This window comes from Panthera tigris, chromosome B3 (assembly GCF_018350195.1).
Source record: "Panthera tigris isolate Pti1 chromosome B3, P.tigris_Pti1_mat1.1, whole genome shotgun sequence".
Taxonomy (NCBI): Eukaryota; Metazoa; Chordata; class Mammalia; order Carnivora; family Felidae; genus Panthera; species Panthera tigris.
In genome coordinates this window covers 84,279,605-84,293,163 of record NC_056665.1, presented here as the reverse complement: position 1 = coordinate 84,293,163, position 13,559 = coordinate 84,279,605, and the positions used below count along the sequence as shown (strand labels likewise).

Sequence of the window (13,559 nt, the reverse complement as noted above, 5' to 3'; positions counted from 1 at the left end):
AGTGAACTAACAGGAAAAAGAGTTACTTAGCAGAAATATGACGAACCATAAGGGATAAGGAATTTTCAGGAAAATAAAAAACATGTATGAGGATTTATAATCGTTGACATAACTGAAGTCACAATTGATGACATCTCAGATGTTTTTGATATGTCAATTAATGTGATGTGAGGCTGGTCTATGGAAACTTTTGCTCTGGCAGACTTTCTGTGTCCAGGAACTGGCTAATCCCAAATACCAAACTACAGCTGAGAAAAATAAAGCATTCAGAACCTTCAACTAAGTGCAACATTCTTTGACTATGCCACATTCTTACTATATATATATATATATATATATGACTATATACTGTACTTGACTCTGTTGGCATTATGTAGAGAACAAATAACATACCTGAAAGGTTATTTTTGATCCTGGAAGCCTATTAATGATTGCTAGCTGATGGCCCTGCTGCCACTTAAAGAAGAGGCGCTGGGTCTTGGCATCATGTAGACAGGCCTTGTGGTCCCGCATCAGATCTTTTGTGATAAACTTGCAGTGGTTCCCCGAGTGCAGCGTGGCATACAGAAGGAATGGGTCGTCTGCCGAGCTAAGCCAGGCATAAGAAAGAATACAATTAAGCACAGCCCCAAGGAGGCAGAGGATGGCATTCTTCACCATGCTTTTTACTTCTTACTCTATCTACTTTCCTCAGAGGTGTTCTGCATTCTTAACTGACATGATCTCAGTGATGCTTACAAACTACCTGCATCATGTCCTTTGCTAGTAGACAGCATTCTCTAGAACACAGGTTGGAAAGCTAAGTGGAAGGGAATGCAAATGCTCAACTTGGTCCACTGTAGTGGGCTCTCCCACTAAAATGAAGAATTCTAACAATGACTTTCCCTTCACATTCACAGAGAACCCTGATTCTCTGTGTGCCCAAGGTGTTGTTCCTATTTGCCTTATCCACCACAGGGCATACCCGCGCCACCCCCCTTCTCACCTTTCCTCATTTAAATTTGAGGAATATTCAAAATATTAATAAGGCAGGATGACACTTCCTTGCAAGCTACCAAAAATAATGGGCTGCCCTCAAAGCTAATAGTGGTATCTCAAAGAAGCTTCTGGGTAGTCACCCAGATCACTCAAAGGCATCTCCTGCTATGAGATGAACCAGTGACTCAGAGTTTCTAATAGACCCTCCACTTGAGCACTTACCACTATAGTATGTGTGCTGTAAAAACAGCCAAGTAGTTGCCTTGCTCAGGAGATTTGGACTATAGCACGTGGTATGTCTTACGCCTTGATCCAAATGACCCAAAGTAGGACCATTCATAGTTTATTTTATACTCAACTATTTCAAATGAAATGATAAATGACTAGAATCTATCTGCCTTAAAAATCTCCAGGTAAAAAGAGAGCGGAAAGAAAAATAGAAAAAATGTAGGGGGTTATACGCAACAATATCAGAAAAATGATAGTAATTGCTGGAGCTGGGTGACACTTCCATGGAGATTCACTATACTATTCTCTTATAGTATAGTATCTGTTTGAAAAGGCTTCTTTGGTACATTAGTGGAAAATAGAATTAATGTTAAAAACTTAAATATTCAAATCCAAAGCCACAGGAGGTCACTGAATCAATCTTTACAACTGGGTTTGGAACTTTAACAGACACAATAAACACAAGCCCCAAACCAAGCATGAGACCAATTTCCAACAAGCTTCTTGGTTGTAACACTGCATTTATCCAGTTCCTCCACCTAAGAAAAATAAAAGTGATGATGATGGCACTTACATATATGCTTTCCAAGTACTTGGTGCCCTGCTACAGTTTTCCATGGATTATTTACAAACATTATCTCACTTAATCTTCACAGAAACCCCATGGGGGTTATATATGAAGACACAGAGGGAAACATCTTCCCAGATAGGAGGTGGCAGGGCTGATATGAATCTGGGTAGACTAATTCCCAAGCCTGTGCTCCTCTAGTCTATCCGATGCTGCCTAAAGTGAGTGTGAAGAGTATTATTATTGTCTTCTACTCACAGAGACAAAGAAGCAACCCCTCCCGTGAATACATAAAAGGACTTAGCTAAGGAAAAAGGGATTGGTTTGGGATTTGAACGAGGGGTTAGCCCCCTGATCTATGCACAGAGAGTCATTTTACCTTTTTAGGAATAAATGATTTGGGGAATACTGACAAATCTTGAAGCTACCACATTCAACATAATGAAACCTATACCCAGGACTGAGGTACACACATGATCCAGGCAAAGTTAAAAATAAACTTTTGTCAGCATAAATCGGATGTAACACTAAGTGTATGTTAAAAGTTTACACGTCCTGTTGAGGGTCTGTGCCTCTCCTGATTAGCTGCTTTCTTCTTTATGGACACTGTACCATTTTGTCACTCACCATGTTTTCCATGTTTCTTTGGATTCCTGAGAAGCTGTGGCTCATAGCAACATTCTCTTTATATTTAGAATAAATTCCAGGCTCCTCGCTTGCCTATCCGAGTCCACAGGTCTTCTGTACTACGGTCCTTTCCTTCTGAGTCCAGAACCTCCTGCTTTTCCTTCTTGCTGCTACAGCTCATCTACAATAGTTTGCTTTCTTCAAACATGTCAAACACATTCCTGCTTCAGGGCTTTTTGAACAGTGGCTGTTCCCTCTGCTTCATATGTTCTTCCATCCACCCTCCCCCATTTTCTCAAATGACTCCTTCCCTCTGGTTTTGCCCCCTCCAAAAGGCTATTCCTGACCACCCATCTACTACCCTCTGACCTACCCCCTACCTAATCCTTTTTAATCTATTTACTCTGCTTTATTGTCTTCCTAGCCATTGATCACTGCCTGGAATTACATGACCTTTTTATTTGTTTACCTATTTGCATCCCAAGAAGGCAGGCACTCAATGAACGACTACTGTTTTCCAAGAACACAGAGGGTGCTCATATTTATACAATATTGGTTAAATGATCTGTGTAGGACCTTATGGCATGCATTCTGTGTACTCATCTCACTTCTGACTTTATCTCCCTCCTATTTCTCCTTTATCCTTATTTTCTCATCCATTTAAATGTATCCCGCTGTAGAAAGTATATTTTTGTAAGCTGCTTCAAATCTTCTTTTAGAATGAGGCTGAATATACGTACATATATACATTCAGACACATGCACTTTAAAAATGGCAAGAATAGGTAACTAACAAGCAGATGATGGAAGCCTAGTGTAATTCACCTAGTGCCTTCAGTACTTACATGTTGTCAGCAAAGAAGCAGCTGGCTTGCTTCTGCACCTTTTTCATCTCATCCTTTCTCCACCTGGAGTGCTGTGTTAGCATGTGCTTTCGGCCCAAGACCAGCAGCTGCAGATTCTGCTTGGCTAGTTGAGAGACCACATGCAAGAGCTAAAAAACACAAAGCCAGTCCCCAAAAGGGCCAAGAGAAGAATGTCAAGTAAGAGGAGTGATTCTTCTACCTGGTAGTCTCAATGGTAAGGGGTGAGAAAACATTCCTTAAAACAATTCTGCATCTTTGTAAGCCTGAAGCAAATGCTTCTTTGTTACAACTGTAGCCTACTGGTCAGGCTACATTACATTGGGTCTGGTGGGGGGGGGGGGTTCCTAAGCATAGACAAAATAGGTTGTTGTTGTTGTTTTGCATTTAATTATTTTTGAAAGACAGAGAGAGACAGAGTACAAGTGGGGGAGGGGCAGAGAGAGAAGGAGACACAGAATCCAAAGCAGGCTCCAGTCTCGGGGCTGTCAGCACAGAGCCCGACACAGGGCCCCGAACTCACAAACGGTGAGATCATGACCAGAGCCAAAGTCGGACGCTTAACCGACTGAGCCACCCAGGTGCCCCCAAAATGAATTGTTTTTAAAGTGTGTTCCACAGAGTCCACTGGGATAGAGACAGAGAGGTTCAATGAGGATGGGATTTAGTTCCTATACTCCCGACCCTGTTTCAACCAAAACAAGCTCAGCTTTGGTACATTTATACACAGGTATTCTGCATAAGTTGTCACTTGAATAAAGTGAACAAAGTGTTCTACTTTTTTTTTTTTTCTTGTAAGTTTGTATATGGCTGGAATAGATTGCATCTTTTCAGCCAACTTTTCCATGTCATGATTCTGCGGAGACTGATACCTTTCACTGAAATTCTTTTTTCCAAAGATCTGTCAATTTTTGTTCCCCACCCAAAGATTGTTAATATGTATTTACCAGTGGTTTTATTTCATGCATTTTTATATAATCTTATAAGCCATAATTTTAAAAGGCTAGTAATCAAAAGCAAACATCTACACTATAAGAAAGTTTGGTTCATTGATTCAAAAGAACTCAAAAGATACTGAGAGGTGCATCTCCTTTAGAATGCATTTATAACATCCCTTTATTTATTTATTTTAATGTTTATTTATTTATTTTGAGAGAGAGACAGAGAGCATGTGAACAAGCAGGGGGGAGACAGAGAGAGGGAGTGAGAGAATCCCAAGAAGGCCCATGCTCAATGTGGAGCCCAATTCGGGGCTCCTGAGCTGAAATCAAGAGTTGGACACTTAACCAACTGAGCCACCCAGGCACCCATAACATTCCTTTCTTAAAGCTATGCTGAGATTACAGATTATTTTCGGTGAGCTCAATTATAAAACGGCAACTGGATTCATTAAGAAGAATGACAATTAGTTTTAAAATTTTCCATATGAATTTCCATTGGATTATTGCTTTATATTTTTAGTTTACTACTATACCCTGGTTTAGATAAATGGCCTTGAGTTTACTAATACTAAGTTAAAAAGAGGGGCCCAGGGAAGAACAGAAAAGGATTAGCTTGAACTGCTCTGGGGCACCATCTTGTGGCTTAGAGGTCTGTAGTAGCAGCAGCTCTCTGAAATGATGCTAACAAAAGAGAATAAAAGAAAGATACAGGAAAGAAAGATGAGTTTACAGAATAAAGGCACTGGCCTGAAACTCTATGACAGTCTAGCCATGAGCAGACTTCCTCTGCAGTAAATTCCAAGGCTAGATCCAGTGGGCTGGGTCAGAGTCACAGGTATACTCAGAATAGTAAAGAAAAAGAAAATTTACCTTAATTCTATGTTAGATCAAAAATAAAACTGGGGGGGATTTCCACTTCTTGGAAGATGGAAGTAAATCTACTTTTCCCTATCTCTAAACTACTACTAAAAAGCCCAGACATTCTACAAAACAAACATATAAAGACTTTGAAAGTTTGATGTTTCTAAAAATCAAAATGTTTTCAAACACATCTAAAATATAAAATACATCATAGGGGCACCTGGCTAGCTCAGTCCGTGGTATGTGCAACTCCTGATCTCAGGGTTGTGAGTTCAAGTCCCATGCTGGGTGTGGAGATTGCTTAAAAATAAAATCTTAAAAAAAATACCATAAAATGAAATTTATACACATTTTGCACATAAGAAAAATATCAGAAATTAGAAAAAAGAAGACTGTGAAAGGTACAGAGAAAAAAGCAGACTGGCTAGGGACCTGAGGGCATGAAGAATGACATCGTGAGTTCCCTGTATATTCTTTTTGACTCATATATCCTAGACTTAGAGTGAAGAAGCTGGCAACCCAGAAATGCCAATGGGTACAAAAAGACCCCAAGAAAGGCCCAATTTCTATAGCCCAAGGACCAGGAAAGAGGCCATCCAGCAAGACAGAAAACTTGTTACAATGATGACACAAGAAGACTGTGGTATTGTGTGTGTGTGTGTGTGTGTGTACATATATACATGCAGTTCCCAGAGCAGCCATTAAAAATCTACACTAAAACACACTATATATTAAAAAACAAAACACAGTAAAAAACCCAGGACAGATACATAAAAATGGAATTCTATAAAAAAGTTCAAGTAGCCAATAGGAAGGCAGGAAAAATGAAACAGAAAAAAAAATAGAGATGATATAAAACAAAAAATAAAATGGCAGGCATAAATCCTAACATTTCAATAAGGACATGAAATACAAAGGGTTTTAATACACCACTTAAAAAACAGAGGTGGGCAGTGTGGATTAAAAAAACATAACCCAACTATATACTACGTAAAAGAAACTCATTTTAAATATAAAAATATAGGCTAGTGGAAAGTTAAAGGATGGAATAAGTTAAATCATGCAAAGATTCATTAAAGGAGTGCCAGAGTGGCTACATTAATATTAAATGAAGTAGAATTTAACGCAAAGAAAATTACCAGATATGCAGAGGGACATTATGTGATAAAAGGATCAATTCACCAAGTAGACACAGCAATCCTAAATGTGTGTGCACCAAACAACAGAGCTACAAAATATGTGAAGCAAAAGCTGATAGAATGCAAAAGTGAAACAGACAAATCCATAATTATAGTTTGAGATTTCAATATTCCTCTCTCAACAACTGAGAGAAGACCCAGACAGAAAATCAGCAAGTATATAGAACTCAACAACACCATCCATGTTCATGGATTGGAACACTCAAGACAGTAAAGATGTCAACTCTCCTCAAATTGATATATGGGTTTCAAATGCAATTCCTATCAAAATCCCAGCAAGTTTTTTTTTGTAGATATAGACAAGATTATTATAAACTTACAGGGTAAGGCAAAGGAAGAGCAGCTAAAACAGTTTTGAGAAAAAAATAATAAAGTGTGGGAAAAATAAGTCTACCTCATCTGAAGCCTTATTACAGAGCTAAAGTAATCTACATTGTGTGATATTGGTAAAGGGATAGGCATATAGATCAATAGAACAGAATAGATGACCCAGAAATAGACCGATATAAATATGCCAAGGAAAGGTAAGTTTTTCAACAAATGGTGCTGAAGTAATTGGATAAGTAAAAAATGAACCTCTATTTAAATCTCACACCTTATACAGAAAATTAAATCAGAGAAGATCATGGACTTAAATATAAAGCATAAACTATACAGTTGTAGGGAAAAAACCTAGGAGAAAAATCTTCATGACCAGAGATCTACACAGAGTTCTTAGATTTGACATCTAAGACATTGTCTATAAGAGGAATCTTTGGGGGTGCCTGGGTAGCTCAGTTGGTCAAGCATCTGACTCTCTTGATTTTGGCTCAAGTTGTGATTCCACAGTTCGTGACTTCAAGCCCTGCATTGAGCTCTGCGCTGACAGCATGGAACCTGCTTTGGATTCTCTCTCTCTCTCTGCCCCTCCCCTGCTCATGCTTTCTCTCTCCCTTCCTCGCTCTCAAAATAAATAAAACTTTTTAAAAAATTAAAAAAAGAGGAATCATTGATAAATTGGACTTCAAAATTAAAACTGTTTGCATTGTGGAAGGTCCTGTTAAAAAAGATGAAAAGACAAGTTACAGACTGGGAGAAAATACTTGCAAACCACATATTCAACAAAGAAGTGATATCTAGAACATATAAAGAACTTTCAAAACTCAACAGTTAAAAAAAAGCAAATAATCCAAATAAAACATGAACAAAGACCTTTTCGAGTGCTTGGCTGGCTCAGGTGGTAGAGCGTGTGACCTTGATCTTGGTATTGTGAGTTTGAGCCCCACATTGTGGGTAAAGTTTACTTAAAAACAAATCAAAACGGGTGCGTGGGTAGCTCAGTCAGTTAAGCATCTGACTTCAGCTCAGGTCATAATCTCACAGTTGATGGGTTTGAGCCCTATGTTGGGCTCTGTGCTGACAGCTCAGAGCCTGGAACCTGCTTCAGATTCTGTGTCTCCCTCTCTCTCTGCCCCTCTTCTGCCCATGCGCTCTCTCTCTCTCTGTCTCTCAAAAACAAATAAAAATGTTAAAAAAAATTTTTTTAAAACAAAACAAAACCCAAAGAACTTTCACCAAGGAATGCACACAGATGACAAATGAGCACATGAAAAGATATCCAAAATTATTAGCCATTAGGGAAATGCAAATTATAACCCAATGAGGGATCACTATATACCTATCAAAATGGCTAAATAAAAAATAGTAATGACACCAAATGCTGGTGAGTGAGGACAAGGAGAAACTGAATCACTCACATATTGCTGGTGGGAATTTAAAATGGTACAGCCACTCTAGCTACGGTTTCTTGTAAAACTAAACATGCAACTACCACATGGCCAAGGTATTGTATTTCTCGGCATTTATCCCAGAGAAATGAAGACATATGTTCACATAAAAACTTGTACACATATGTTTAACTACTTAGGTTTATTTGTAATAGCCAAAATCTGGAAACAATCCAGATGTCCTTCAATAGGTGAACAGTTAAACTGGTGCATCTAGATCATCGAATACTAAACAACAATAAAAAGGAACAAACTATTGATACTGCAACAATCTGGATTGATTTCCAAAGAATTATTTGAGGGAAAAAAGCCAAACACAAAAGGTTATGTACTGTGTGATTCCACTTACATAACATGTCTGAAATGAGAAAATTATAAAAACTGAGAACAGATTGGTGGCAGCTGTGGGCTAAAGAGAAGGTGAGGTCAGGAGGGAAGTAGGTATGGCTATAATAAGGAAACAAGAGGGTTCCTTGTGGTGATGGAAATGTTCTCTATCTTGACTGTATCAAGGTCTATATCCTGGTTGTGATAATATAGTTTGGCAAGATGCTACCATTGGAGGAAAGTGGGTAAAAGATACACGGGATCTCTGTCACTATTTCTTACATCTGTATATGAATCTACAATTATCTCAAAATAAGAAGTTAAACAAAAAAGCCAAAATAAAACAAAACCTCTGAACCAAAACAAACTGGGGCTCCTAAGGACAAACGGGTATGTGACAAATATCCAATGCATCCTGGATGGTCAGTATAAGATATAAAAGGCAATCCTCTCCTGAGACTATCAGCAGGAAATAAGTTTAGATAAGAAAGATAAGGAAGGGTTTTCTTAAACTCAGGACAGTCATGACCAGAGAAGCCACAATCCACTCTGGACTGTTCTAATGTGGAAAACCATGAATGAGATGGTAAGGGATAGTTCTGGGTTTGTCTAAGTAATCTAGAATCTGAGCCACATAATAGAACAAAATAAATAGTATGGCTCCTTCTGGAGAGTATCCAAAATTCCAAATTGATTCTAGAACTTCTCTGGGTATCTCAAGGTTAACCAGAGATTGGATCTCAACGCCACCACCACCCCCCGCCCAACCCCATTGCTCCTTAGGATGTCTAAAGGATAATTTTCCAAAAACCAGAAGAAGAAGAATAATTTTCAGACTAATATTTGATGCAAACACTTTCTTGTTTGGCTTCCATTCTAATTTGGTTTATCTCCTACAGGAACAGATAAAAGGTTTTTGTTTGTTTGTTTTTGTTTTGTTTTTTTTTTACTTGTAAGTGACACTTATTTTTGGTATAAAATTGCTGAAAGGTAGTTCCTGAGCCTAATTAGGGTAAAAATACATTTGGCAGGGCCACATCTGTTAGAAATAACTGCGTAGGGATACTCAGGAAGTAGAAAAGCTGCCTGGGAGGTGGTAGAGGCCAATGAGACCAAGAGTTTTTCTGAGTAATCCTAAACTGCAAGTGTAACTTCCTTTCTGTATTCTTAACTTTATACATCACCCCCTGCAGTCTCTTGCGCTTCCTGGGTTGTGTGGACTGTAGGTCTTCAAAAACTCTTAAGCCTTTGGGATCTGATGTCTACAGAAATTAGTTTTATGCCAGTTCTTCAGCAAGATAACTATAATCAGTATACCTTATATACGAGAATAGTTATTATCAGATACCTTCTGGAAAAAGTTTTGGAAACAACCCAAATGTCCATCAATAGATGGAAAGATAAACAAAACGTGTATATACACACAACAGAGCATTATACAGCTTTAAGAAGGAATAAAATTCTGATACATGCTACAACATGGAGAAACCTAGAAGACATTACGTTAACATTACGTTAACTTAAGACATTAAGCCAGACACAAAAGAACAAATATTGTATGATTCCACTTATGTGACGTATGTAGTCAAATTCATAGACAGAAAATATACTGATTGTAGGGGGTAGGGGTGGGGGAAAATGAGGAGTTATTGTTTAACGGGTACAGAGTTTCAGTTTGGGAAGATGAAAACGTTCTAGAGATGAATGGTGACAATGATGGGACAACAACGTGAAGCATTTAATGCCACAGAACTGTACACTTAAAAATGGTTAAAATAGAAAAAAATAAGGTTAAAGTGGGGTGTTATATGTACGGGATAAAATCATTAAATTCTATCCTGAAAATAAAATTATACTAAATGTTAACTAACTGGAATTTATTTATTTATTAATTTTTTATAATGTTTGTTTATTTTTTTTTTATTTTTTATTTTTATTTATTTTTGGGACAGAGAGAGACAGAGCATGAACGGGGGAGGGGCAGAAAGAGAGGGAGACACAGAATCGGAAACAGGCTCCAGGCTCCGAGCCATCAGCCCATAGCCTGACGCGGGGCTCGAACTCACGGACCGCGAGATCGTGACCTGGCTGAAGTCGGACGCTTAACCGACTGCGCCACCCAGGCGCCCCAATGTTTGTTTATTTTTGAGAGAGAGAGACAGAGTGCAAGTCGGGGAGGGGCAGAGAGAGGGGGAGACACAGAATCCAAAGCAGGATCCAGGTTCCGAGCTATCAGCACAGAGCCCAATACGGGGCTCGAACTCACTAACGGCGAGATCATGACCTGAGCCGAAGTCAGATGCTTAACCGGCTGAGCCACTCAGGTGCCCCATTAACTAACTGGAATTTAAATAAAAACTAGAAACTATAAAAATGGTTAAAATAAATTTTATGTTGTGTATGTTTTGCCACAATGAAAGTTTTATTATAGAAATCTAAGAATATAAACAAAAGTCAGTCAAATATGATCACACTACTGTGTGCCTGTCACTAGTTTCAATAATTATCAGCTTATGGCCAATCCAATTTCATCTATATCCCCACCCAGATTATTCTCCCATTCATATTATTTTGAAACAAATCCCAGACATTATATCACTTCATCTGTAAATATGTCAGAATATACTTATAAACATAAGGACTGTTTTTTAAAAATAAGCACACAATACCATTATCACATCTAAAAAATTAACAATAATTCCTTAATGTCAAATATACACTATTCATATTTCTCATTCATGATTTTTTTTTACAGTTTTCAAAAAAAAAAAAATCAGGATCTAAAAAAGCTCCATATATTGCAATTGCTTGACTGCAGTTACAGAAATGTGGCTGTTTGTCTTACAGTATTTCCTGTACTTAGATTTTGCTGACCGCATCCCTATGGTATCATGTAACATATTCTCCAGTCCTCTGTTTTTGTTATAAATTAGTAGTTGGATCTAGAGAGTCAACCAAACTCAAGGATATTTTTTGGTGTGTACTCATGTGCGTGTATGTGAAACTCCAGTTCCTTCATAGAACATGAACGAGAACTTCTCTGTCAATCAATAAACAGGGGGCACTGGAGATACAGATATAAAGACACAGTAATCCCTAACCTCCAGGAGTTTACAGTCAAATGATTCTAACAGAATTGAATAAGTCTAAGAGGGAGCACAAGGGATGGGCACTTAAATCACACTGAGGGTAGGGAGGGTGGTCAGGGACGTCTTCACAGAGGAAGCGACCGCTGAGGTTTCAGATGAATTATCCAGGCATGGAATGGGAATTTCCAAGGACAAGGAGCAGCATGTTGAAGGTGGAAGCTCTTTATTCGTACACTGAATTCAAGGAACTGCAAGCTGTCAAATGTGTTTCAAGCAAAGGTGTGGGATGACCTGAGGAATGCCACAAATAAGGCTGGAAATAAATGTAGAAGTCAGTTCACAAAGGTCCTTGTAAGTTGTGATAAGGAATCTTTTCCCACCTGAAAGCAATGGGGGGGGGGGGGACAAAGAATTTAAAACAGGAGCATGATATGACTACCAAGTTAGATCAAAACTGTGAACTTTGAGAAGGCTAGACTAGGAGATCAAGTAGGGGGGGTTTCTGCAGTAATTCAAGTAAGAGATGAGAACTGAGGCACGGGCAGTAAAGCTGGAGAGAAGAAAGCCTTCTAAGTTAGTAGAGTTAGTGGAGCAGAACTGATCAGGCTTAGTCACTGATTACCTGTGGAAATGAGGAGAGGGATAAACCAAGGAAGACTGGGACAACTGGACAAATGTTAGTACCAAGACAGGGTCTATGAGAAGAAAAGCTCATCATATCCCCAGGTGGGAGATATCCAGTGGGCAGCCAGTTATGTGACTCTACTATCTAGCAGGGGGCTCTGGGCTGGAGATAAAGATTTCAAGGCATCATGGAGTAGAAGTTTAACAGGAAGGATACAGACAGAGAAAGGAATAAAGCTGAGGATGAAATATGAAGAATACTATTTTTTGAAGGCTAGAATGATAAGAATTTAATGTCAACTGAGGAATGGTCAGAGAGATAAAGAAAAACCAGGAGACAGAAGTCTCTCAGACTATCAAGAGCTTTTAAGAAGAAAGGAGAGGCTAAGTATCAGTGCTTATAGAGACAACAAAGTGTGGCCTGCAACGTGGAGTCATTTTGAGGAAGCCACGGGGACAAGAGTGAGATTTCAGTTGGTTTCCTAAATTACATAAGGTTACAGTTTGCTTTTTCCAGAGAGACTCTGTTTTACAAGCATATCTGTATTTTGTTTACCAAAAATAACAATTCTGCTTTTTCATTTCAGAAACGATGTTGTGTGGTCTCTTCAAAACTTCCAACCTCCAGAAGCTTCATTCTGAAGGGAGGAGGTATTTGATTTTGTTTTTTTAAAGACAGACTTGAGAATATTTATATCCTGATCAGAAAAAGTCAGCGGCAAGGTAAAGGATGAAGATACAAGGCACAGAAAGGATAATTGTTGGAACAAGTTTCCTGAGAAAGCAGTAAGAGAATCCAGAGAATAGGCAAGAGAGAAAGAGAGAACACCTCTAGAACTGAAATGGATTTGAGCATAGATAAATTGGCCTGACCATGTGGTTTCGTCTATGTATATGTGTGGTGTGTATGTTGAAATGTGAGGTCACTCCTCCTGACAGTTTCTATTTTCTGTGTGCGACAGGAGGTGAGTCACTGGCAGCAGGATGGTGGGGAGGGTAGAGCAGGAGGCTTGAGGGCAGAGACACGGAGGAGATACAGCTGGTATGAGATTAGGAGTGAGAGCTGACCTCGGACTCACAGAGCAAGCCAGACAGCATAAAAACCCAGAAGAGGGTGGAAGCCGGGAGTGCCTTGAGGCAGCAGCAGTTGGCACAGTAGGGAGATTTTCAGCAGGCAGCATCCTGGCTGAGTGAGAAGGCCAGTGTGGGTAATGATAATCCCTTGCTCCGAATTTGGTCCAAAGGCACTTACAGGTGGAACCATCATCAAAACATCAGTCATCTAATATCGCTCTCCCTATTTACTACTGAAGATCTCATTCCAAATTTTTATCAATATAGGATCTGTGGTTTGGGGGTTCTGGCCTGAGTCAGGAATTTCAAATTCCTATTTTATTTACTACTCAGATTGCTTTATTTTTAAAATGTGAAATAAGTTACCTCCCACCCTCTTCACTCCCCCTCCCACTATCTTCAACAGTATTATGAA

General features: G+C 38.9%; 1 protein-coding gene across 2 annotated transcripts in view; it reads right to left on the bottom strand.

Moving 5' to 3' along the window:
* Positions 1-13,559, bottom strand: part of PRORP (protein only RNase P catalytic subunit) — a 131,230-nt gene that overhangs the window by 1,374 nt on the left and 116,297 nt on the right. For both annotated transcript variants that reach the window (XM_007073735.2, XM_042989561.1), the window contains exons 5-6: positions 3,246-3,394; positions 394-589 (exon numbers count right to left, since the gene is read on the bottom strand). In XM_007073735.2, the coding sequence (XP_007073797.1) occupies positions 394-589; positions 3,246-3,394 (345 nt within the window). The remainder of the gene's footprint in view (positions 1-393; positions 590-3,245; positions 3,395-13,559) is intronic.